Below are 27,393 nucleotides of genomic sequence, written 5' to 3'. Positions count from 1 at the left end.
GGGCCAGGACACTGGGCTGCTCCTGCCTTTGGTCTCACCTTCTACAGCTGTATTTTTAACGTATTTCCTGCTCTCATTTTCTTGCTTCAGCTGTGCAGAGTCATGGTGCTTCCCAGAGAAACCCCCTCTGGCCAGAAGCACCTGGGCCTTATCAGAAGGACAAAACCAGTCTGTGACAGGGCTGATGATTTATGTATAACCAGGGAACATTTGTGATTCTGCTTGGAACTTCTGACTGAAGAGGCATCTTGCACGTTATTGAGACACTGCGAACAGTACCACACGGCCAAGGGGGAATAACGTAGTGCAGGGACTTGCTTTGTTAGTTTACAAAACCCATTAAGGTGAGTAGGGAAGAGTGAGTAGTACCTGCCCTTCAGGAAAATTAATGCTTTTGCAGTAGGAGAAACTGAGGCAGACACCCTGTAGATCTTCCTACCAATCTCCTTAATGCCATCTTGCCCTTTCCAGAAGGAGCACAGTTCAGCTTCTGCAGGTTGCCCTAAACAAAAAACAAGTATTGCGAAGAGACACAAGTATGCTACCTTAAAATTGCTGAAGTTGTTACTGCAACAACACAAGCTTTCTGTCTGAGATGCAGCAGTGCCTATTACTGATAAAGTTCAGGCTGATTCCTTACCCTGGATCCCAGGGCTGATTCCTTATCCCGGACCTCCTCTGGCCATCACAGGGCTACTGGCAGTAAAGCAAAAGTACAGTAGTGTTCTTAATGATATCCTTAGTACATTTCATTGTACTTTGGCTCACTGCATGGCATGCATTCCCTGCTCACATCCTTTTGGCAGCATTGTATACTCTACAATCTGTATGTACCAAACACTGCAGCTGAAGGAAAATACAAGGCACAAGAGTGTAACAACAGAAAGCTACAATTCCCCCAGATTGTACAGAAACCAGCACAGTTGGTTGGGTCAGGGGGACAACAGTCATCTTTCCATCTTTCCCTCCCCCCCCCGTTTAAATGTTGCAATAATCACAATACAGGTCCTTTGGATGTTTTATATCATGCACAGAAAATCTTTCCCTCAATAGGAAATGCAGTTTGCACATGGTTGCAAGTAAGTTCTGCATTAAAGTGCTTGTCAAACAGTCACCTTGATATTTAAATGTTTGCAACAGCTGCATCTGCTATAGTGTGATGGGCAGCTGAAAATAGGTTTGCTTTTCCTGGTCCCCAACACCCCTCCACCCCACCTCCCCAACCCCTACAGTCACTCTGAACTGAAGTGGTACCTAAAGTGCTTAGAATGCTAAATTTAAAATATGATTTTAAATGTAATTTTCTTATACGCTCTTAGTACTTTTTCACAGTACCTTATAAAACTAAACAGGTTTTAAAAATACCCCTTTCCAGTTCAGAAGAACTTTGCAATACAGAGTAAGAATAGTCTTTAAATTTTCTCTATTTCTCCAGCCATTTCGTGTTTGTCTTGAAGTGCATAGTACCTATATTGTCATCTCTCCTGGTTTACATTCAGTAACCTACTAAACACCATTACAAGTCAATATTAAACATGAGTTGTGCTTTAGTTTGCTTGCAGACATGACTTTTTAAAATCAGTTTCAGCTATTAGTGCAATCATATCATTGTTATTCCACCCACCTTGGAGAACTACACAAGAACATTTGTCAATGCACTGAGGCAAAAGGGGAAGGAATTAAGAATTTACAATTAGACCACAAAACCGATGTGCACAGATAGTTATTTGACACCTCATGCAAACCCAGTTACTTGCAGGTTAGCAGTAGTGAAGAGGACACTGGCTAGCCAGGTAGTACACCCCATCTGTGGGTCTACAAGGCTTCAAATCTAGCGCCAAGGTTCCCGGGTTGGGAAGGTTACAAGAGATCCTGCATTTTAATGAAAAGGTATTACAGCTTTCCTGGAGAGGTTACTGATCAACACGTGCTTAGTACTATGTCTTCAGCCGGGCTGCATCACCTCCCGTGTTTAATCCCGGCTTTCACGTAGGACATAGGAGAGGCCGTGTTTCCCTGAGGAGTCGTAACTGTCATGGTAGGGGAGGCCGACCCACTCGGGCGGATATGTCGTTGTGCTGTACACAAAGCACTCTATGACGCCCTCGGCAGCTGCCCGCGCCTCGCCCACACCACCCTTCCCTTCCCACTCCACCACCTCGATTCTCATCAGGGTACGCTGGTACATGTCTGGGCAGCCTTCGAACTCATCCAGGAACTGCAGCATCTGGTCGTCAACCGAGTAAATCTCCCCAGCGACGTGGTGTCCTGTTCCCGGGATGTTCAGCATGTAAGGAATGTTGTATTTGCCTGCAATCACCAGTGGGTACTTCTCCACCGTGCGGCCCCGTCCTTGGAATTTCGCTAGCCCCTTGGCTGTGTTGATCATGTGCTTGTAGTTGGGCTGGCCCTTCTTAAGCGTGCCATAGACGAAGACACGAGCCATCGTACCTGCAAAAGCAGCTGAAAGACAAAGGTGTATGTTACCCACATGGCCTCGTGGGCCAGCGTTCTGGAGAACCTCACCCACACCAAGATGCATTGTACACACAAAGACTGTTTGGGTGTGCACAAAGGGGGCCTTGTAGTCCTAAACCACATTTAAATATCATACTAAATCCAATTATCTCTTGAAACTTTTCAGTCAAGAGATCTAATATTGAAAACCAGATACCAGGGGCAAGTCAGCCTTGCAGTTCTTTGCTGTAATCACATTACAGCCCATGGTTCCTCTTAAGGAATCCTCAACATCAGCCAATGCATTCCTGAGTCTTGGTAAAGAGCTTTCTTCATTTTTCTCTCTTGCACCATGACAGAGCTGTGCTGCAGAAAGTGTGTGGAGTAATGCTCAGCAACACACAAAAGCAAGTTTAACCTGGTGTTTAAATGGGCTAAAAGGCTGGCTTTACTGAAAGGTAAAGGGGGGAAAAGATACCTTCATCGTTCCTGGGTTATTTTTCATGCTGTGCTCCATTTATCCCCTATCGTTTTAAAGGGCAGAGGCAGTTCTTGCACTGTTTGATGGTTTCCTATGTTTTTTGCTCTCCATCACCGACTACTGGGCACAGCTGCCTCACCCACAGCTGGCTGGCTGGGCTGGACACCCAACAGCAGAGGAGCACCTCCACCTCCTTTTGGAAAGAGGGTCACTGAACAGTGAATCTGAAGTTTGAAAAAATCTTTTGAAACAGACTAGGAAAAGAAACTTCGTGTATTTCCTCCTATTTGCTCTTATTTTAGTAAACTGACAAATCAGGTTGGGCATCCAAAAGGGTACATTGCTGGCCAAGAGAGTGTCATTGAAAATCTTCAGTAGCAAAACAACTTCCCCCTTGGTGAAGTAAACAGGTTTTCTCTGTAACAGAATAGTTTTCCAAGCAAAAATGGTTTGTGCCTTCATTTACTGGCAAACTGCTTTCACTTCAGGAAAAAAGACTGCACTGATTTCCTCCCTGTATTTTATCAGATATACATCAGCATAATTTATCCTCCATGACATAAGCAAGTTTTTTTTGGATGCAGCTCATTCCCTCACAATAAAAAGAGCATTAATATTCAGTCCATTTGACTCCCTTTTGTAAGAAAAATCATTACCTTTCATATTGTGTTTTGAATAACAAACACAGATCCTTCAGGAAGAAACTTGTCCCAGTGGGGATTGAGAAAGGATCAGAGTTAAGCACTGAAACATGCAATTAATTCCCATTAGGGGATTAGGGCACTCGTGTTCACTTTGAATCAGAAAAATGAATTGTGAATTAAATTGTTCACTACCAAGAGGTTACTTGTCAGAGTTAATAAGTTAAAAAATAAAACGGGAAACCTAAAACGCACATGAAAAGCTCAACAGTGAGTGGTGCATCTGTAAGAAAAAGATACACTTCATTTCCATTAAACAAAAGCTCCATCCCTACTGTAAAGCTGGAGATAAGCTTCCAAAAAGTTTACAGGGAAGAGTGTTGCCACTCCTGAAATTGGTGAAAACGAAGTACACGTCTGATGGTGCAGCAGACTGCTATTTGGAACCATTACTGATTTGAAGAGACAGCCCGTCATCCTCGAGCAAGACCCACAAAACTCGCCACCACCATCACCCCCCAAAAGAACTTACTAACCCCAGTTTGGATCAATGTTTCTGATTTAGCATTTGAGGAGGTGAATTCAGCAGGCAGCACAAATGGAGATGGGGTGGCAATCTGACATTTCAGCCACAGTCTCTGTAAAGCCACAAGGCTGAGGTACCGGTAGAGCTGTGGCTTCACAGGCAGGCAGATGTTGAGCTCCCCATCACACCGTTGTGGTCCACAGCGGCCCGGCTGCTCACATGGGGTGGGCTGGACACAAGGACTTCTTCTATTAAAAAGCCAACAAAGCCGCAAAGCCAACCCCAGCTGAGGAGTGGTTGAAATAAACTTGGTAAAAACTTCATCTTCTGAATGCTGCTTCATATAAATAAAACATACAGAGTTTTCTGTGCAATAAATCTGGTCTGCTGTGTGCCACGTGTGAGTTGCAGAAAGGCTGTTAGAGGTGTTAGCATCATTTCCAGCATAGCATGGGCTTTCAAAAAAATTTTAGCCACCTTGTGGCAGGAGAGTAAAGAGCAGAATTTTATGAGGGTCATTTCACAGACTTCCACTAAGCAGCTGAAAAGAGTTACGGACAGCATCCCTTCACTGAATCACCAGTAAGAAGTTGACTTTTCTCACTTAATCCAGTTTGACACTTCTTACCTACAGTAAACCACCTAAGAGGAAAAGAAAGCCCACCAAAAACCAAAGAAAATCCACCCCAGACTCTATACTGACTATTAACTGCTAGGACAGAACAAACCCATTCGGAAGGTATTCATGGCAGAATCATTAGAAGGTATTCATGCCAGAATCATTACAATTTAATGGCATAGGGAAATACAAGTGAAATCTGTACATTATCTCTTCAAACTATTTATTTCAGCTATGAAAGGCGACCTGCCAAACTGCTCACAGATCAATTATTAGTTGGTTCCTTACATGAGAGGCAAATAAAGTGACTATTTCAGGACCACACAGGTGCAATATGCTGTTGGGTGAAAAGTGGCTCATAACTGGCATCAGCCAGCAGCCCGGGTTGCTGCTTGGCATCAGTGGTGGTAGGGCTGCATCACTGTACCCACGTCTGTCCTTGCCTATTAATGTTTTAGGTCAGGGCTTTAGTTTTTCCTCTTGAGCTCCAACAGCTCCAGAGCACTAAGAGAGGGATGGATGGCCGTGGGGCAAATAGCTCAGTCAACATGCACTCACAGATGAAGCTGAGCTGCTGCAAGTGGGCTCTTTGCTCCCAGGCTGCATCTAAAACAGGACCTCTCTTCCCAAGCAGCAGCAGCTTTGACAAAAAGCATTGTTTCACCACAATTCAGACAGTTACAGGATACACAAGCTTCTTTCGAAAATGAAATGAGAAACAGGAGATGCACTACCCGGCTCCATGGCTGTTTGTGATCATCGTAACAGTGGTTTTGGGTTTTATTTTGTTGAAACTTTTTCTCCCAACTCAGAAAGTATCCATTTCTCTTGCTCCATACAGTAACATTATTTTCCCTTGAGAAAAACCCTGTGCATCGGCTTGGTGACCAGATATAGTTACACATTAATTCTTCAGAAGTTTCTTAAAACTGTAGGAAACAGGTGAAAAAACAAAATGCCTTGAACTTTAAACTTGAGCCCCGTCTGTTTGAATGAAGCGAGTTTTAAGGTCACTCTTCACTCAATGCTAACTTTCAAGAAGGACTAACATGCCAGAGAGGACTCCTGGGACTGCATCCTGTTGGCCCTTTGATGCTTTCATTTTGTTGCTTGCTATTTTCTTTATAGCACAGACAAGGGCTTCCTGCCTGGGCCGACCCCTTTCCAACCTTGCTGAATACCTCGGAAAAAGTTTATGGCAAGACACCTTTCTTACATTAACCACAGAGGCACCAGCAAAACGATGGCTCCTTTGAAATCAAGAGGTTACGTCCTCACAGCAGTTGTCCGCTCAGAAACTGTGAGGTGCTGGTTTGTGAAAATAAGCAAGATATTAGAGTAACCAGTGCCATGCTGGATGCTACTGGGCACTAACTAAAATACCACTTAAGCTACTTCGCAGATACTTTCAGTTTCATGCTCGGATAGTTTACATCCCCAAACCAACAAATATGCCTGTGTTTAAGCTGGAGTATCTTTGAGTATCTGCCAGGAAGCAGAGTGAGGATGCCCTCCCTTTGGATAAGCATCAATCACAGTGTTACTCATGTGCCTCAAAGCCATTCAGCATCACAGCAAATATTTGCCTTTTGTCTATCTGAAACCATTTCAAATCACTTTCAACTCTACTACACAGAGAAACTTCATTAGACTAATTTTTACTACAACCAGAAAGAGTTTAATTCCCGAAGCAACTGTTAGGAGCAGCTCCAGAGGCCGCCAAGTGACAATCAGATAAAACCACTGCATAAACAGTGGACACACTGCTAACACTGATTAAGAGACTAAATATCTAGACAGTGCACATCACAAGGACAAGAAAAGGAGGATGAAGACAATGGAAAGTCAATGGATGTTGATAAATTGAGTTGGGAGGGATGAGGGTGGGAAGTTGTCCCCCCCAAGAGAATATATTATCAGTACTATTAAGTATTGACTGGTTTGTCCTAATATTAAATAACATTGTATGAGTCTCAGAAGACAGAGTATTATATCAAGCTCTTGCTACCACAATTCAGAAACCTGTGGATTACAAAAGTAGTTAGAAAGAGCTCAGGGACTGTTTTTTAGGGGCACAGACTGAACAAGCAGGAGCTTAAAAACAACTGAGGAGATGAGGCATAATCACCTACAAATACTCAAAGGTTTCATAGAAGAGACAGTGATTAACAGCAGATACATCAGGAAAAGCACAAGAATGGGGCTAGTTGCAAGTTGCACTGGGGGGTTTCCCTGCCACCTCCTCACTTCATCTGATGGATCTTTCTCCCAGTCAGGGGTCTCCGTACACACCCTCTGTGCCGCCAGTTACTTTCAGCTCTTCCTCTCTTCTAGGCTGATGAATCCACATGTATTTAACAGAACGGAAAACATTCCTTACCTGCAATCATCTTTGGCACCTCTTCTAACTTTTCTGGTTCTCCTATAGTTTTATGAGGTAAGGAAACTAGAACTCACTTACCAGAAACATTTGAGAATGGATAAACTATGGCTTTATACAGTGATTTAAATCATGTCTCCTACTTTGTTTACAGTCCTTTCTCCCAATACATTTATGAGTGATAGGGAGCAATAGACTGATGTTTCATAAGAACACAGTGGTATCTCAAGCATTTTATCCTTAAGTGGCAACTGAGGTGTGAAGTGTTCACTGAAAATTCAACTTTGTTGAAGCCTTTAAACTGGAACTCTTGATAAACAGCTATTTGTCCAAAATATCATGGATGCTACACTTAATCTTGACTTAGGTGAAAAGCAGCGGATTAGATCACTTCTCAAAATCCTGCTCAGCATGGTGGGTCCTTATGATGCTATCTCAAGAACATGATACAATTAATTTAAATTACATAGATAGAAATGTCTCACCTTTGCACTTTTAGCTTAGATGCTTGAACTGTTCTATCTACAAAAACAGGAAGAAAAAAACACCACAAAAAACAACCAAAAATGAAGCATTAACAGTAAATGCCAGATTGCTGTTACAGGAAAAAAGCAGAAAACAACTTTTGATAGGGCAGCCCTGCTATGCCAGCCCTTTTCCCGGTACCGTTTTGGATGCCACGGTGAATTTGAAGTGGTTTCTGTCATTGACATGCAGAGCATAGCCCAGTGTTTCAAACCGCCGACATCCTGAAACTCAGGACGCAGCCTGCAGCTTGGATGGGTTCCTCCCAAGGTCAGCACACTGATTTACATGCCAATACCCAGAGAGGTAGGTCAGTTCGCTGTTTTGGACTGAGAAGAGCATCCCAGCCTGTGGAACACAGCAAACACTTTGAGTACCTAAGCTTGGGAATGTGTTTTTCTACATTGAAAAGATGGTGAGAGAGAAGGGGAAGAGAGAAAAGATGGGAACTTGTGCGAGATTATGAGGGGCCTTTCCACAAGGGACAGGGCAATGTCTGCACAATGATGCTCTGTGAGGAGGGGAGAGATGCCCAGGTCACGGCACAGCACTGTCCCCTCATCCCACAAGAATGCAACTTGTCCTGGAAAGGAGATGATAAATAAAACTGATTGTTCAGCAACAGCAGCCTCCCACCGGCAGGATCCTGTGGCTCTGGAGGCTGTCTTATGCCTTTGCTCAGCTAGTGTGGAGATGCCACAGCACAGGGCTGCTGGTGAGATGTGCTATGCCCAGAAGAGACCCTGCAACCATGTGAACACCTGGTGGTGCCTCTCAGGCAGCTGGACATCCCAGCTGAACAGCAGGAGGCTGCTCCAGCTAGTGGCTCCACAGATGCTGGATGAACTGAGGTGCCAGAGCCTTGGAGCACTGTGCAGAGGGCTGCAAAATGATGCTCCTTAAACCTTGCCAAAATCAAACAAAATCCAGGTGCTAATCTGGGAACAGTGTCACATAACACTGCATTATTTTATCTCCAGAAACCACCTACCTATCCCAGCATGGACTAGCCACTGAAACATAAACCTTTGACCAACCTGACAGAAATGAAGCATCAGGAGACCTGGTTTTTATCAGCCCATGGGCCAATGAAAGGCAATTCATACACATTTATAATATCCATATATACACACAGGATTTTCTACACAGAGCCATGCTTTACTTGTAAAGTGTTAATGGCCCACAGAAAAGGAGAGATGAAAATTAGAACCATCTGTACTTAAGGAACCACCAGATTTAAATACAAACAGTATTTTAAATGTTCAACCAGGAAGGGTACAGACAGTGTGGGGTAATGGCCAATTATGTTCACACAGGAGGGTCATACCAATTTTGTGAGGTTCAGAAGGAGTAGTGGATAATAAGGTGTATCTATGCTCACAGAATATATACTAACATTAATGACTTTTTTTATTTGCACGTATGCTGCTAGGTAGCAGTGCAAGAAGGAGAGATCTGTCTTGACATTTGGAGGACCACAGCTGAGGTCACTGCGCAAAAGGATGCAGAAAAGCAAGAGTGGAGTATTCATATAATGTTAAACGAGAATGATAGAATCACTGGTTTGTGGTTACAGCTCTGCAGCAAGTCAAACTGCTGGCCTGGAGACATCACTGTAAAAACAGTAGAAAATGAAGAATCAGCAAATCTTCCTTCTGTGATACATGTAAGTATTTTCCTTCCTCTTTAATTTATTCAGGTCAAGTGTTTTTAAAGCTAAGAAATGAATTATGGGGTTATTGTCCCTTCCTTCCCCCTCACTCCCCTATGTTGTGGTGTTTGTTTTTTTTTAAAGGGATATGTACTTTCAGTCTATGAATCAAACTTGTGGAAAAGCATAATATTTAACATGTGACATACTGGTAACAAAAAAATCAGCCCAAGAGGCTGCCTAGGGAAGTGGCTGAGTCACCACCCCTGGAGGTATCTGAAAGACATGTACATGCGGAACTTTGGGACATGGTTCAGTGGTGGACTTGGCAGTGTTAGGTTAATGACTGGACTCGATCTTCAGAGTCTTTTCCAACCTAAATGATTCTATTCTATTCTAATTCACTAGTTGAAGTTATTTTATTTGCCTAATTAATTAAATATATATGTAAGTCTTACTTTGATAAGCTATGTCGGTAGTTCAATAAAAATACCTTCTTTTTTTTAAGTGAATTTCACCTTGCAGCTCAATACAAGTAAAAAATAAAAACCCAATCCATACCTCAGCAACAAATCCCTTCCATCATTTTCTAATATAAGGTAAGAAAATACAAACCAAAACAGGGCATCAAATCAAAACTACAAAGAATCATGAACAGATGTATATAATTACTTCAGTCCCACAGAGGCATATCACTTCTGCTTAGAAATTAATACTGAGTTTGCTACAGAAAAGATAGTCACAGATCACTATGAAAACTGTACTGGTCTTGATTTTTGTTTTCCAAGAAAGACTTGCAAAGTTCTGCGATGAAATCTGAAACATACCTCACCTCCTTCTACAGCTAGGAAAGAATCCTTATCATCAAGTAAATACATCTACTGGCCTGCTATCTTCTACACAGAAGAAACAAACACATACTCAGGGGCATCCAAAAAGCCTGAAATGAAACTCAACAAGGCACTGAAGTAATTGTTTTTAGATCCAGAAAATGCAGTGACCAGAATCTCAAATACCCTCCTGCCTTGTAGAGTCAAAGATAAGCAAGATGACAATAAATTCCCAATTTGTCTGTGTGTGTCCTATAAGGATGTGTTGAATGAAATGCTTACTTTCTGGTAAGGAGTAGTCTGGTCTCTTGGTACAGAAACAAGCTCTGTAGTCTGATGCAAAATTTAGTGCAGATCTGTGTTTACTGAAGAATGAGGAAAACCAGCTACACGAGTCATAAGATCTTCACCTGGATCTATAAGAGGCTCACAAGAAATGCTGATGTAAATAATTCTATCTCTATCTCTGCTTGGATATACATTTGCAATTGCAAAAAAACCCCAACAAACCCACCAAAAAACCAACCAACCAACACACAAACAAAATAATACCCCCAAAACCCAACAACAACCACAAAAACCCCAAACCCCTATTTTAGTTTTACAATGGCATGTAGAATTTACACTAAGTGAAGGTCTCCTTGGCAGTGTCCAGGATGCCAGGAAGGAAGCCCTAATGAAAGGCATCTTAAACCAGAGGTCTGTCTGTAACAGGAAAACCAGTAACATTCATTTGAATTATATAGACATTTATATGAAACAGAATTATTTACAAATAAAATATTTATATAGATAAAAATAGCTTTATACATGTTGTGCAACCACTTCTCAGTGACCTTTGAGAAGGAATTTCTGTTACTAACTTCATAAAGGAAGAACAGAATTAAGTACTGGAAGTAAATAATAAGGGGAATAATATGCAATGTGGTTCTGAATGCAGAAAAGCCAGACTAGTGTCATTAAAATATCAAATACCTAGTAGATACCTGATAGGCATTCAAATATCTATGTATCCATCTATGTATCCATCAATTCAGACTTTGTTTGGGAAAAGAGGCATAGATGGAAGGCAAGGCAATAATACAATGTAGAGTGTATAAATACGTACACAATATAAAGTGTTTTGAATGCCTCACGCTAGATTTTAAGATATAGCCAGTTCAGGACTGGAACAGATTGCAAGCAAAGGTGATTAAGCCCCAAGTATAAATTAACACCTTACCACCATGCTCCAGTATTTCAAAAGTGGCTACAAAGAAGTTGGAGACTCTCTTTTTACAAGGAGTCACGTGAAAAAAACAAAGGGTAAAAGTTACTCCCAGAGAGATTACAGCTGGACACTAGAGGAAAATTCTTCACGATGAGAACAATGAGCCACTGCAATAAGCTCCCCAGGAAAGTGGTGGATTCTCCAATGTTGGATACCTTTTAAAATTCAGGTAGACAAGGTGCTGGGCATTTTGGTCTAGGTCAAGTTCTTTTTTGCCAAGAACGGTTGGACCAGATGATCCTTGAGGTCCCTTCCAGCCTGGTTTCTATGATTCTGTGGTATCCTCTGACTAGCTTTAATATCTTTCCCACAACAGCCTCCTCACACACCCCAAACACGGGAGAAAATTATGAGAAAACAGCATGGATAAACTGTCTACGTTAGTAGTCAACAGAGCAGACCAAAGGGGATGCACAGATTTCAGCACAAAAAGGGTAACTGCCAGACTAGTATCCATTGCCTGTACAGTGGGACACGAGGCAGAAGTGACAACGGAAACACTATATTCACCCTTTTCCAAGGTTTGCTCTGGAAATGAGAAAAGAATCCACGCTTGCTGCAACGGGCTATTTTATTTCTGTGCTTTATTGGGATCCCACCTTTCCAAATAGATCCCACATACCCAGTAGCAGGTAGAGTATCCTCCACTTCCTTATTCCTTACTTTTTCCAATTTCACTGCCAGTGAACAGGATGGGGAGGACATGAATAGCAAGTAGTCCTGAGACTTTTGTAGCCTTCTAATTGAAACATTTCTGTTTTCATTGGGAGCTACATGGTATAAAACCAATTGCTTTTCTTTTTAGCAGCTTTCCTCCTAATTTAAAGTAAATTTATAACCACCATTTATAATTTATTTTCATGCTACAATGAAAGAGAAGGGCCTCCACTAAATATGAAAGAGAAGTCAGCACTGTGCTTTTGAAAAAGAGTGGTTCCATTGAAAGGTCCTGGCTCATAGCAACTATGGTTTGGGAGTTTTTCAAGAGGTAGTTCTGGGCAAACACTTGTACACCTTCACATCAAACACATTTCACAATGGCAAGCTGATATAAGAAGGAATGATTTCACAGATTAACTATATATATATGTATTTTATTTTTGGTCATAATGTTAACTGAAAATTTTGAATCTAAACATTACTCATACATTGTTGAAAATACACAAAACGTTATTAAATGTCAGCTTAGTCTAATTTGGCTATAGAAAGTTACATTTCAGCTCTTGGACAGATCAATCACTGCCCTCGCAATGCCACTCTCCCTACCCAACTATCATGTAGTGGAGCAGTCTCTGTTAACTCCAAATACTGGAGTAACTGATGTATTACTCTGAACACCATTTCTCCCAGATTTGCCAAACAGTATCTAGGGACATTTGGAAACCTCGGTTAATTTTACTTCTGCATTTCTTGAGCTAATACTCATGTAGTGATGCTAATTAAAGGAAAATAAATAATATAATTAGAGAGTTACATTAGATATAAATCAAGAAACAGTGCATAACAAGACACAGAAAGAAGAGAAACTGTAGAAGAATTTCATTTTGTCTTTTTGATATGGCTTAAAAAGACAGGTAATGAACAAATCACTTCTGATTTTCAGCACGTGAACGTTTCTTTTAAAATAGGTAACTCAAATCATTGTCAAATTAGAAAGTTTCATTAGCTCACTGCTTACCCCATGATAACTATCGATTAATAAAGGCATGCTTCTGAATACATAATGTATTACATTTTTTATTTCCAACACCTGGTGTCACCAGAATAACGCTGTATATTTCTAAAATGCTCTGCAGTTGCGTGTGTGCGCTTTGATTTTAGGGCAGTAATACTTCGAAAGAAGCGGAACCATAGAAGTGATGCACACAGACGATTTTGGTGGTTAACTGACCATGACAGGTCATTTTAAAAATTAGGGTGTCTGAAAGCCTTCATTCCTTAGTTAAGATCAAAAAAGGCCTCAAGTGAAACAAAATTTCTTCATATTGTGAGCATACTGGTTCTGCAAAAAGCCTTTAAGTAGTGACTTCTACACTAGAGTTTAGGTAATTGCAATCAGTTTTTGTACTGGCTAATCACTAATTTTCCATCCTGTCTAGGGCTGTATGAATTGGTTATTATGATGGTTCCACTGAGAATAGACAGAGGGGATTGATTGATTATTGTTTGGAGCTCCTTGGATCTCCAAGATAAATAATAACTTAAGTGTCAAAGAAGATTAATCAATCTCAGTCTCTCCTTCCTTCTACTCTATCAGCAAGATAGAGCCAATAAAAAAAGCCTGACAAATTCATGGAAAATGTAGAGTCAGAATTGGTGACCCCATATTTCATTAAAATGATGAGAAAGTACATGTACTGATATGCTTTAAACTTTAGATAATGGGCGTAAGAGAATGAAAGCTTTCTCAGCTTTTGATGCTTATTTCAAAACCCAAACAGAATTATGGCAGGCAGTTAGATCAACTAGTGTAAGATTCAAGCTGTGCTATGTTTTTAATTCGGTAAAAAAGAAGAAAATTCTGTATTGGAAAACAGAGGATGATGTGGTCAAGATCTTTATAATTAATTTTGTAAAAACGTGTTTCAACTGACACTTCCTGTCTGCTAATTACGCATGAGTTTTCTTTGTCAGACTGTCAAAAAGTCATATTGTCTTTCAGTATTTTTTCAGTCAGATATAGGGACTTCTACACGTATGAGTTTGCAGGTTTTAGTGCAACCATTGTGGATTTTAAAGCTAGAACAGAAAGGCTAACACTGATACAGGGATTATTTACAGGGGAACGCGTATTTAGGATCCATAGACTGGAGGAGATCCCTATGCTCCAGCAAGGCACTTAGTACCTCTCAGGTGATTTGTGTGACCAGCTTTTTGGTGACAGAAGATCAAGTCACCTAAAAAGAAGACAGGCAAGCAATGCAACCTTGAATACTGCTATTGAGTAACATAACCCCATATAAAGAAAAAAAAAAAATCATGGAAAGCAGTGAAAAAGCTGAAGCTTGAGAAGAAGGGTGCTGAGTCATTAAGAAAATCAAGCAATTGGGAGAAAAGCTCATTTTAAACAGATGTTAACATAAATAATTTTTAAAAGAGACTACCTAAGTCTGAGGGACTAACAGTTAAGACAGGTTTTACATGCATGATTTATCTAGTACACCACCACCACTTGTTCTCCCCAGCTTCTTCAGCATTTCAGAAGTAAAAAAGCCAACCCAACAACAACAAAACCACAAACAACGAACAACAACAAAAAGTGATAATTATTTTAGGACTCCCTACCCCTTGTCCCTTTTTAAAAGGGAAAAATACAAGCCCTTCCCAGGTCTAAAAGGACTACTTTCTCCCATTTGCTCTCAAAAGATGAACATTCAGTGGTGACTGAATCAGAATATGCTTAAACTTGACATGAACAGGAACAGAAATACAATTGAGAAGCAATACAGAAGTCAAAAAGGTTTGTGTATTGCTTAGCAGACCAAAACACCGGGGTTAGGCTAATCAGGAAAAGACAGCAGAGACGGACCTAGGAGACACCACCTGGATGGCAACACCCACTATTTCCAATGTCAGTTCCTACAGAAGTAGGAAGGGATGCAGACCTAGTATTGAAGCCTAACATTTAGAATACACACAGAGGTACTTTCCCACCTCTACAGGTGGTAAAATGTGTGGATGCTGAAAAGCAATGTTCTATCTTGATCTACACTGCTTGAGCTTGGTAGAATTTTTGACGCTGCTGCTCACTATTCCCACAAGCAAGCCAGAAAAAAAGATGATTTAACAAGAACTGATGCTACTTAGGTAAAATATGTTTAGAAAGACTATTTAATATTTACCAGAGGTTCATTTCAAACTGGACATATGTACAGTATTTGTTATATTCATTCCTGTAGCAGGGAAATACTGGTAATGAAAATACCCAGGTATGTGGCAGGTGCAGAATACCACAATGCAAAAGGTTGTGCACAAGGCTAATGAGACAGTGGTGAGGCCCTGCAGAATTGCTGCTCTGCAGCAGCCATTCAAATAATGCCAGTGCAAAGTTCTACGATTAGCCAGGAATAATCAACTGTATAAACAAAATCTGGGGGAAGATGAGTGTAACAGCAGTTCTGCAAGAAGAGATTTGGCAGTTAGAACGACCATGAACACAACACGAGTCAACAGCATGGTACTGTTGGAAAAAAATACCCTAATGTTTACATACAAACAAGCGCATGACTAGTAAGACACGTGAACATAGTCTGCTCTGATCTGGTGACAAACTGAGCAGTATGGCCAGCTTTGAGCACTCTTCTTCCGGAAGGGTGTGATCAGCTGGACACAGACAGAGCATAGGTCAAGAAACCACAGACTATGTATGGGTGGTGGGGAGGAAGAGAGACTGTACTGCAGTCACTTATTTTAGAGAAAATAGGGTTGTGCCTTTAAGTGTGTCAAAGCACACTGTAGTAGAAAAATGAGAACTTGTAAGCTTCTTACTGTATCTACTTGGACAGAAGAGCCAACAAATTCCAAAGACGGGCATTAGGAAAGACTGCTGGTAAGCACAGTACTTGAGAAGAATCTAGACCATCCAGGACAGCTGGGAATCCTTCACTATTACCATCCTCAACAGCAATTCTGTCAAATCTCTATCAGAAATAACACTACTTCTGCCAAACTTGCCTTTTGCCAAGGAACCAGATGAGACAGCTCTTATCTCTCCTTTAAAGAGCAAAAGAAACAAACCCAAAACAAACAAAAAACCCAAACAGTTTGATTCATATGCTATGCATGGATGGAAAGGAACACTAGACTCATGGACACTGCGAGAGATGGATTCTGTGGTCCAGAATCCGTTAGATTTTTACTATCTCCAGAGAGATTCCTATGTTCCACTCCCTGCCTGCTTATAGATGGTACATTATGCAACGACTTGATTTTTATTTTCCATAGTAGCAATAACCCTAAAAAGAAAGAAAAAAATGCTGGATTCCCACCCACTGCTGCTCCACATAGCGCTTCCAAAATACAGATTTAATCCCAAGGTGCTACACTGAACACTGTCTGACCCCACAAATCTTGCACTGCTTTCTGCACTGTGACCCAGCTTCAAAAGACAAAACAAAACCAAATGCTCCTAAGAGACATGGGTTAGAGCCCTTGGCACAGAGGGCACAAATCTTATTTTTCTACTTTCTAGGAGATGGCACAGTCAAAAACTGTTGTTAGTCCTAAGCTGGCTTTGGTTGGATTTGGCACACGAGGTAAGTCTGGCTCAAAGGCAGAGCAGTGCCGGGCCAGCTGTACATCTTTGGCCGATAAAAACACTGAAAGAAGGCAAAAAGTGAGAACAACCCAGGATTGCACTGCCACAGCCTCAGTTGCTGCACAACTGTTAACTCTTCCCTCTCTGAAGCTTCTGCTTTTCCAGTCTGTTTTATATATTGTATGTAAAGGCTTCTCTTGTTTTTTGTCTGTTTTTCTTCTCAAACACTGTCTTCAGATCACAGATACGAGATTTGAATCCAAATTAGTTCTGAAATTAATTGATATTTATTATAGATTTCTTTCACAAAAATTACACCTTATTTATAGGCATACACTTTATTTGTTCTATTGATAGCACGCTGATGACACACATCACTTTTTGAAGAATAATTGAAAATCTATGCCCTCATGCAGTTTTCCTCCAAGCTGTCAATGTGGTAACTGTAGACAAGAGATATGCTATTTTTCTAGACATGCAAGAAGCAATCTTGCACATGCATTTGTTCAGAGACTGTTTTTTGGCATATGTGATCTTGCTCCAGATTTGCAGGTAAGTTGTTACATATGCATGTGTGTAATCCAGAGCAGTGCCATAGGTTTTATTAGTGTCTTCCTAAGAAACATGTAAGTGATTATACTATGATAGCTCAGGCAACATGCTACAAAAGTTCCATCTGTAGCAACTCTGCCCACAACAAAGAAATTATCAGAGCTGGGATCCAAGAAGAGCTGTCTAAGTAAATACTAAATTCATGCATGCTGTTAATACTGCAGTTTTTAAAGATCACAAAAGCACAAGATTACTGGGGTGTTTATTCTTGCTGAGAGATAAAAATAATTAATCCCAAAACTGTCTGTTCCATTGTCACTGAAAATATTTCCCAACACTTTTTCCTAAACACACTCCCAAAGCATCACTAGTAAATAAACTAAAAATCCAGCTGATAATGTAGTTGGGCTGATGGTCTTAACAAGCCAGCGCAGAGAACCGGAGAGGGGTGGGGGGATGTCGAAGAAATAATTCATCTTGCATATAATCTCAAAAAATAGCCTAACAGATTAATTTTTGATCTGTCTGATGTGGAACCAAATTACATGTTTTGGTAAGGTCATGAAAGGCAAATTATCCTAAATGCAGCATTACCTATTCCTAGCTTCTAGAATTATACCTACCAGGTCATTTGTTTGCTGCACCACTCTGCAGATCCTGCTTAAAATCAGGATACATCAACACTGATGGTCAACCACAAAAAAACCCTCAACCAAATAAAAACAAAGCTCCCCAAGCCCCCAAACAAAACAAAAACCATGCAAACAAAACCCCCCACCAAGACATATTTGATGAACCTTGAACTGAAAGGTCATTCAGGTTTGTCTTAACATTCAGAGCACAAAGTTCTTACATAAAAAGAGTAACTACAATTAATAAGGTTCAAAATTGAAATGACGATGAATAAACATTTCCTGTATTCATATCATGACTGTGATAAAAATACACCTCTGCTACAGGCAGCTAAATTATACAGCCTACTTGAGTTTTCCCCTAAAACAACAATGAAATGGAAGTTATACATAAGACATATAAACCACAATTTGATAAATTAAAGAGATTAATCCATTGTTTTTATACATAGAAATTAGGGAAAAAGCTTTTTCTGCATTAGGAAGTTCATCGTCTACAAGATACTTGATGACACCCATTAATGCAGTAAACTATCATTAAGCATACGTAATTAAAAGATATAGTAACTACTAGCAGTTAAAGAACAGACTAGATGAGCAGATGGATCCAGATATATTTTGACCTGAATTTCTTGATATTTCGACAAGATAAAGGTAAATATAAACAAGAATAGGAGGCAGAGGAAAAAACAGCCAGACAGCATATCTCATTAAGAAGCCCCATACTAGAAAGATAAAAAACAACAGCAACCTCTTTTCTCTTTCTGCTCACTTGTCTTCTCAAATAAGTTTTGTTTCTGTTAAGCAGGTTTCCTGAAGCTTCATGTAACTACAAAATCACATTGCTAGAACCACAATCAAAAAAATAAGGTCCATCGCCTTAGGACAGTTTAATAAAAAGAAAGAAATCATTAATCTAAAATATAATTTAAATTTTTATTTTATGCTCATGGTCTCTTGAATTTGACTCCTGTTAGAAATAACAGTTAAGAGAACAGGTTTCTATCTACAGATTCCACAGGAGGCAGAGATTCTTCTTTCTGAGCCCTTCATATCACCTTCCCCAAAGATACTCTTCCCAACTGGACAAAATTCCTAAGCATATAACTTCGTATTACTTTTTGTGTTTGAAATGAGCTTCGGAAAGCTTTAGTAAGATTTGGCCAGTGGCTGGATTCATATTCTGTATGCTTTCACAGACACTATATTCGAACTACATCACAGCAAGCACTGCAGCCTTAGAGCAGGTTAGTGATTTGATGTGTGAAATGTGTGTGTGTGTGTATGGTAAGTGTCCTGCTGGGATTTATTCCCTTTGTAATTTTCAGCTAAGGCAAAATTAAGCCTGGGGCTCCAATGCATAAATCACATCGAAACATTTCTCTCATTCATACAGTTTCTCAGTTATCTCCACATTTTCCTATCATAGTGGAGGCTTAGCTCTGTGCAATCCCATCTAAATTTCATTTAGCTATTCTCCTATGCCCACACCCCAGTGTAATATTTACCAGAGTATCTCTGTGCCTCACAGGCAACACAAGACAAAACAGTATTTAACGTTTCACAGTCATGTAGTTTGAAAACACTGGTTCAAAGGATACTTTGCCACACTTCATGTATGTGTTATGCTCCACCCCCTTTCAGTGAAAAAACTGAGCTCAAATCCTTACTTACTCATAATCCTTAGTTACTTACAGAAAATCTGATGGTTTCACTAAAATACAACGTCAACGAAAATCAACAGTAATCAACATACATTCTTAAACATATTTAAATGCTGACACTTGCTCCAAAATTACATTTTCTAGTAGTAATCTCTAGTAATCTTTTCCTCTCACTTTTCTAATTTCTGGACACTTGTCACATCCTCTTCAGAGTTGTTCCTTTGCCCAGGGTAAGTTTAGGCTCAAGGACTTCTTGAAACCACAGTATCTCCCTTGAGCACCTGTGCAGGCATGCAATCGGGGAATACAAAAACATAATGCCTATATCCTCCCTCTGCTCCTACGTGTACACCCAAGAGCATCACATCTCAGTGGACAATCATGGCTAGTAACTTTTATATTATTTTTCCACCTCTCATCTGATCATTGGTACCTGACTGCCCTTGCTTAAAACTCGTTTCTCCAGTTGCCTCCAATCTTTCCACCCACATATTCAGATAACAGTTCATCTGTAAACAAGTCCTGTTGTGATCTTAAATCCAATCCCAACAGTAAAAAAGTCTGAATCCAGTTACTTTTCAACTTGTTACTATGGATGCTTATGTTATTAATCCTCTTCTCTAGCCTCCTAACAGTCCCATGAAGGATTTCCATTTGTCCCCAGATTGAAACACTCACAAGAACCTGTTGCCTCACTGTAGAACAATGTCGTCTTGGTCCAGGTGAGCTGCGTTAGTAAATCCATACAAGAGAACATATTCTGGCACTCATTCCACATACGACATATATGTATGGTCCCACAATCTCATGAGCACAGGAAATAAAAAACAAAGGCCAGAATAATGTCATCACAAAAGGGAGGCAGGAGTTCCGGAGGAAGACACATAGAAGGATGGTGACTGGCAACATGGAGATAGATGGCATGCGGAAGAGCAATTACATGGTGTTTTACAAGCTAAAGTTAGGGAGATCCCAAAGAAGTGGCCAATACCCCTTCACTATAAAGATGTTGACACAAACCCCATTACTTTACTGTGCAGTATCTTCCAATCGCAGTTCTGGGCTTGCAAACTTGAGCCTGGATGTTTTACTTGTTGTGAAAATACCGATTATTTTGTGTAAGTTCTAGTTTAAAAATTGTAGCTATTGATGTTAAATCAATGATTAAGCAGCCTCAAACACTTCCCTTCAATCTTGAAGCATATGTGTACTATGTACTACCAGAACCTGAAATGTTTTATTCCAGCACCCACAGTGAATTACAGGTCATGTGATTAAATTCCTAAAAAAAAATAAAAAAAAATAAAAAAAAAGATAACCAAACCCAAAGCTAACAAAAGAACTAAAAAAAAAGCTAAAAAATAAAAATAAAATTAGCTAAAGAGAATTATAACTTCTAACCAAGGCCCTTTTTGTACTTGATGTACTTTGGCCTATCTACCTACCATTTCCCTCTCTATTAAAACAACCTGCAATTTATTCTAATGAATCTATTAGGTAATGAAATTCTGTCATGGCCTTACTCTCATATCACAACTACCATGAACCTTGGTTCATTACTAGGTCTAAATGTCATTCAAACCCAGCACAACCACCTTTCTTCCAACACAAACCCAAACCAAGATCCTTATTTCTTACTCACTACATATAGTCTCACTTGCAATATGATTTTTCTCAACAATGTTTTGAAGGAAATTGGTTTATTTCTATTTTCCTTCTAGCTTTCAGTATTACTGTATATATAGACTGTGCCTCTTTTGATGGGAAAGAATCTAACCTTTGATTTCTAGAGAAATTCACACATCCTGAGGGCAACAACAAACTTATTTCTGGAACTTAGAGCAGATAAAATTAAACAACAAACACTTGGGTGTGATGTAAAAGAATTCAGAAAGAATGCTACTAATAACTTCTTATGAGCCAGAGGGTAGTATTCACCACTTTTAATTCCCTAAAGTTTGGAATCTAGGCTGATTATTCAGGCTTCACCAGTCGATGTTAAGAGATGTGAGCTCAGTCTCTTGCCACCCACTACAAATGAAACTCACATTTCAAATGCAAGTCTGTTATCTTGAAGAAGCAGATGAAAGAGGTGGGCAGTGGTGTGGTACAAACCCACAATTCTTATCAGTACTGTATGCTGTAACAATAGAACCTTAATTATTTAAAGACCTGTACACAAATTGGCCTGCCTACCACACGACAAGATGTATTAAATAATGCATTTCACTATATATGTAGACAACGTTTAGTCTTTGCTGCAGAAGGCAGCAGCAGAGATACAGGTTGATACAAGAGAAAAACTACAGAAGATCTGACTCCTGATCAGCAGCAAAAAACATTCTGGAAAAAAGATAAGTATTTTATACTACCATTCCAAAACACCATCTGAATGGTCCATGATACTCTTACCAGAAATTAACATAATGCCAAGTATTCCTGGGACTTCTGGAAAATGTAACTGAGAATTCTAGACCTATGGTGAGAAACAAACATTTATGACTCTTTCCCCACTGAAAGCTAAAACCCCAACTGTTGTCCGAGAGCCAACACTCAGCCAAAAGTACAGCACAGCAGTCAAGGGAGCCATGTTTCTTCTGATATCTCAGATTTCCCTTACTCATCCTTACCTTAAGGCTCATGAATACACCTCTTTGAACAAAGACCAAAGAGTACACCCTGCACTATATTAACAGAAGCATAATCAACAGACTGAGGGAAGAGATGATCTCCATTTATCTGACCCTCATTAGACCACACCTACAATACTGCATCCAGGTTTGAGCCCCCCAGTACAAGGAAGGTAATGAGGGAGGATCATTTGCTCTGTGACATGAAGTTCAAGGAACTGGGCCTGTTCAGCTTGAGAAGAGATGGCTTTGTGGTGGCCAAACAGCAATCTTCCCATGCCTGTGAGGAGGTTATCCAGAAAACACAGGCTCTTCACAGTGGTGCATGTGGGAGTTGGAGAAACAGGTATAAAACAAAATAAGAGAGACTGACCTGATTCAAAGAAAAGGGTTTTCATGATGCAGGCAAGCAGTGAAGCAAGCTGGATTATAGTATCATAGAAGCTGTGTATCAGGCTAGACAAAATGAGTGGATTCAAAGAGATAAAGAGACTTACAATTACCCTGGTATTACTTGATAGCACATGTATGTAAAGTGGCAGTATCATCCCAGTACAGATACTCTCTCACAGCTGAAGCCTGGTGCAAATGGAATGATTTTTCTCACAGTTAACAGCGGCAACACACAGCACTGGAAAAAGCAATGCTTTAGGGGAGGGATGAGTAAAAGCGATTCTACATTGTCAAGAACTTCTGTCAGAACAAAAGCAATATGATGGTTAACTCAGGCTGTTAGTAAAGGACATGGTTAATTACAGTCCACACAGTGCAGAAAGGTGGCAATTCCAAAGGAGAAGAGGTATCTTGTAAGTCAGAGAAATCAGTTGAGAGTGATATTCGGTATGTTTTCTCAAGATATTAAGAGTAAATAGCTGACACACTTAAAGAAATCACAATGGCCAAAAATCTTAATGTAAAGGGCATTCTTGAAAAGCACTGTAATGGTAAATCAATAGAATAGTATATTATCCCGCTATAGTCTGCCCTCCTTTAGCATTAATTGCTTTTTGAAGTGAGGGGAAAAGAGTTGTATTTGACATGGTCCATAAAATGTAATTAAACTTCTGGAGTGAAAAAGAGCAGAAAATTCTACATAGCTACAGATTTGGATTTAAGAACAGTGATGTACTACTGCTTGAATAGTTCTGGTTTTAAAGAGAAAAGGTATTATGCACACTTTTTAGAAAGACAGAATGCAAAAGGTACTACATTTGCAAACTCAGTGACGTGACTGCATCCATACATTTCCCCTGTCTCTTACTACCTGTGCAATACTTACCTTCTCTGTCAAAATGCTGCAAACAAAACATTTTGAAAGATGGGAAGAAGAAAGGTAGCACCAGTTCACAGAGGAAATGCATTCTATTGTGGCATGTTTTATCTGCTTAAGCAGTTCATGTTGCCCAAAATGTCATGCAAGTTTCACACTCAATCCTCTATAAATCAACAGAGTTGTTATGCGACCAAATTCAAAGAGCTTATGCTTTTAGAGGATGAGAAACATACAAGACGACTTGATTAGGAATGGGGGGGAGGGCGGGGGGACGTATAGTGCTCCATAAAACAAGATTGCAAAACCTGCACTTTTTGAAGTGTATTTTTTGCCACAAGCAGTAACTGTTAATGCTGCTTATGATCACACAGAAAAATAATTACTCCATCAAAGAGTAAAAGTGTACCACTTCAGTTAGTAGCAGAAGGCAAATGCCACAACTTACCCCTGGAATTCATTATTCTCTTACTTCACTTCAGAAAGTGCTCATGACTGCACCCTTGTACCTACACTCACAAATTCAAATCATAGATCAGGCAGTCATGTAAATTCACTCCCCAAAAGTTCCCCAAGAACAAATGTAACCACATGAACAACAGAAAGCAGAACAGGCAAAAATCATAGTTACACCAGCAGTCTGATGAAAGTCATTTTCCAGAGGAGGCTTCCTTTGAAGTAGGTAGTTGGGTGACTGCTGGGAGTCATGAGAATGTATAGACAGAGCCAGAGGAACATTGGTTGGAAGGGACCTTTGAAGGTCACCTAGCCTGGCCTCCCCCTCAGAGCAGAGCTAAAACCACGGCTAGATGACACATTTCCAAGTAAAGAGGCCATACTCACCTAACAGTGGGTGTGAGAGACAGCAGGATGTCTGATGCAAAACCAGGCCTCGTGTGTGCTCTGTACTCTCCAGAGGCACTCAGGTTTCCACATCAAAAATCAGTTAAGGGAAGCATGAACTGAGGAAGTTAACTGGCTGGAGTTAATACAGATACTAAATGAGCCTCAACTCAAAAGCATGAGATCTACATATCTAAAGGATAAAGAGCAAACACTGCAGACAATGAAGCATCCGAAGTATTTCTACCCTAAATTGATACGAGAAAATGATCAGCAAACAACCTCTGATCACACATACAATTCCAGTGGTCTCAAAATAAGGTCATACACAAACTCGAAGAAACTTGCCTGCACAGCTGATGCAGACCACCACCGTGATTTAGGAAACGAGGAGCAAACAGGCTGCAAGAACCCAAGCAAAACAAAGTATGACCCACATATTAAGTAATCAGTATTTTTCAGCAATAGGATGCAGATTTCAAACTGGAAAGGCCATTTTTTTGTTTAATGTGCAACACCCCTGGCAATTCTGGTTTTGAGACAGACAGCAACAGTGAGATCTGTTCTATTTAGCTTTTATTTACTGGCAGCAGTACAATGCTGTAATACACTTAGGTTACACGACATGTTAGTTTTTATATGACATCGACAACTATGATGGAGCAAAGCCAGAAAATGAGTGCTAGCTGAGGATAATTATGCTATAACCAGTCTAGGGTTTTAAGGCTTTTCTCAGGGAGAGGGGACAGGAAAGATGATGTATGCCCATTTTTCATTTGCACTCGTGAAATTTAAAGCCTCTCTTAATGGCCTAAGTCACACACTGAACAATGTTAATTGTCGAGAAATTGCTTTTCCAGGTTGACTGCCTGCTTAAAGCAGAGAACATAAAACAAGTCCACTCTTCACAGAGTTCCACATAAAACAACTTGGTCATGGGAATATTTATACTTGTGCTTCTGCATGTTAAGTTGCTACCTTGGTATTTTCAAAGCATAGCAAAAATTAAAGAAGTAGCAAATTAAAAATCCCTGAAGCAAAAAATGAGGAAGTTAATTGTCTGGAGTTAACACAGATATAGCTAAATGAACCTTGACTCAAAAGCAAAAGACTTACATACCTCTAAAATGGGAAAACATACAGAAAAGGCAAGAGAGGAAACCCTTAGAAACATAAAAAAGGTACCATTCCCTGCCCCTTCCCAATCTAGTCCAAGCAATGCATGCAAAAAGACAAATGCTCTTAAGTGTTATCTTGTAAGGGTCTAGATATCAACTGTCACAGCTTCTCTTAATCTATGACACCTGAACCATTTTCTTCCTATTGTCCCTCAAGTTCTTGTTCTTCAAGCCCACATCACTAATCCCTACAAGGTTGTATGTTACTAAACTGAGTATTTGCACCGTAATTAACACTGTAGGAAGGGCTAGGCACCTGCATACCAGGCGAACCCGAAGTGCTACCACCTCGGCCCCTCAGCAGCCCTGTTTCAAGTCCACGGTCTAGGGCATTCCTCTCCGAACCCGGCTGCGTTACTGCCGGCTGCCCGGCTGACCCGGCGACACCAGGGAACGCTGCCGGGGCCTTACAGGCCTGGCGCAACACGAACACCGCGGGGTAAAGGCAGCGCGGCTCCTGCTCGCCACCGCCGGCCGGCAAAGAGCCGGCAGCAGGGTCGGACCGCGCTACCTTCCACCTCCACCGCTCTAACCCCGGCAGCCGCAGGTAAAGGACCCTTCCTCCCGCCCGGCCGCCATCGTCGCCCTCCGCGGGGAATTCCCACCCCAGCCCAACTGCCGCCGCGAAGCCCCGCCCCGCGATCGTCTCATTGGCAGCCGAAGGCTCGGCCTTAGTGGCGTCACCAGGAGCAGGGGCGCGCGGAGGGCCCGTGTCACGTGACGGCCAGGGCAAGCCTCCCCGTCCCGCTCTGCTGTTCTCCGCGGTGGCGGGTCCTGCCGCGCACCCCCGCGGCGGCCGCTCTCGGCACTCACTCGCCAGCGCTGCGGTGCCTCTGCGCCCTCGCTCCCGCCTGCGGCCGCCGCGTTCTGCCAGGCCCAGGGCGCCTCTCCGGGGAGTAGGCGGTGGGGCGGGGTGGGGCTGGCCGGGGGGCGGGAGGGGGCGGAGCTTCACCGCCGGCTAGGACCGGGGCGGGCGAGAGCGGGTGAGTCGGGGTCGTTCTCCTGAGGAGCCCTGTATGTGAGGGGAGCGGAGTGTCCTGGAGGGTAGGAACGGGCGTCAAACAGCACAACTGCAGGCAGCAAGCGTGGCTTTTAGACAGCTTTTACGAACCTTTACTATTTGATGAACGGTGATGCCCACCCCCTGGAAGGGGTTTTGGCTCTGTGCTGAGATAGGGGTCGAGCCTGTAGGAGCTTAAGTCCTAAACCTTCCGAGCGTGCTGCGGGCTTGCTACTACCTCCCTTTCAGGCAGCTTCCCATCCCCAGCTCAGCACCCCGTCGAACTGGCCCACAGACACCAGGCAGCCTTGTAGCAAAGCAGGTTAAGGCTCTACACAGCAAAATCACTGTGAGACGCTGGCTGTGCTGGTAGGACTAATCTACTCCTTGTTCTGTTTGACGCTGAGTAGCTGGGTACTTAGTATCTGGGGCATACAGGCACCGTTCTGCAGCCTGAGTACTAGGACAGCAACTACCCTTTTTTTTTCAGTCCCCCCTCCTTGACTAGTCGGTAAGTTGGGAATTGGCTTGCATCTGTTAACCGGCTGTTCCTTCTGTTACACAATTGGTATTCAATAAAACTATTCCAGCTCTAAAGCACTGTAAAATTGCTCTGAGTTTGAGGCAGTATTTCCTGCTCTTCTTCCTATAGCTTGTTCTAGAAGTTGAATTAATTATTCCATCATTCTCCCCAAGTACTGCTTTCGGGTTGTCATTTTTTTAGTATATGCATTCAACATCTGCACATTTGTGCAGAATCAGGATTTTGAACTGTTACTCCAAGGGGAAGAATGTCTTCCTGTGTCTCACAGTACTAGTCTACCATGCCCATGACATTTTCCTCCCATCTTACAGCAGAAGCCTCAATCAAAATCTTACTACAAAAATAAACACCATTATCACAATTAAAATCTATTCAAAGATAAGCAAAATGCAGATTTATTACGTGGCTTCATTACAAATGTATTTGCTTCATGCTCAGCTGAA

At 41.2% G+C, this 27,393-nt stretch overlaps 1 protein-coding gene across 1 annotated transcript; it reads right to left on the bottom strand.

The window, feature by feature from the left end:
* Nucleotides 1-970: 970 nt before the first annotated feature.
* GGACT (gamma-glutamylamine cyclotransferase) lies at nt 971-26,351 on the bottom strand. Its single transcript, XM_061349295.1, has 2 exons — nt 26,220-26,351; nt 971-2,463 (listed from the first exon to the last, which is right to left on the bottom strand). Exon 2 carries the CDS (start codon nt 2,444-2,446, stop codon nt 1,973-1,975), a length of 474 nt encoding a protein of 157 aa, XP_061205279.1. The 5' UTR covers nt 2,447-2,463; nt 26,220-26,351; the 3' UTR covers nt 971-1,972.
* Nucleotides 26,352-27,393: the final 1,042 nt, after the last annotated feature.

This window comes from Neopsephotus bourkii, unplaced genomic scaffold (assembly GCF_033783945.1).
Source record: "Neopsephotus bourkii isolate Nb327-2 ecotype Australia unplaced genomic scaffold, CSIRO-AGI_Nbou_v1 NB_398, whole genome shotgun sequence".
NCBI classification, from domain to species: Eukaryota; Metazoa; Chordata; class Aves; order Psittaciformes; family Psittacidae; genus Neopsephotus; species Neopsephotus bourkii.
Note: the sequence above shows the minus strand (reverse complement) of the source record. Positions and strands in the feature narration are given on the sequence as shown.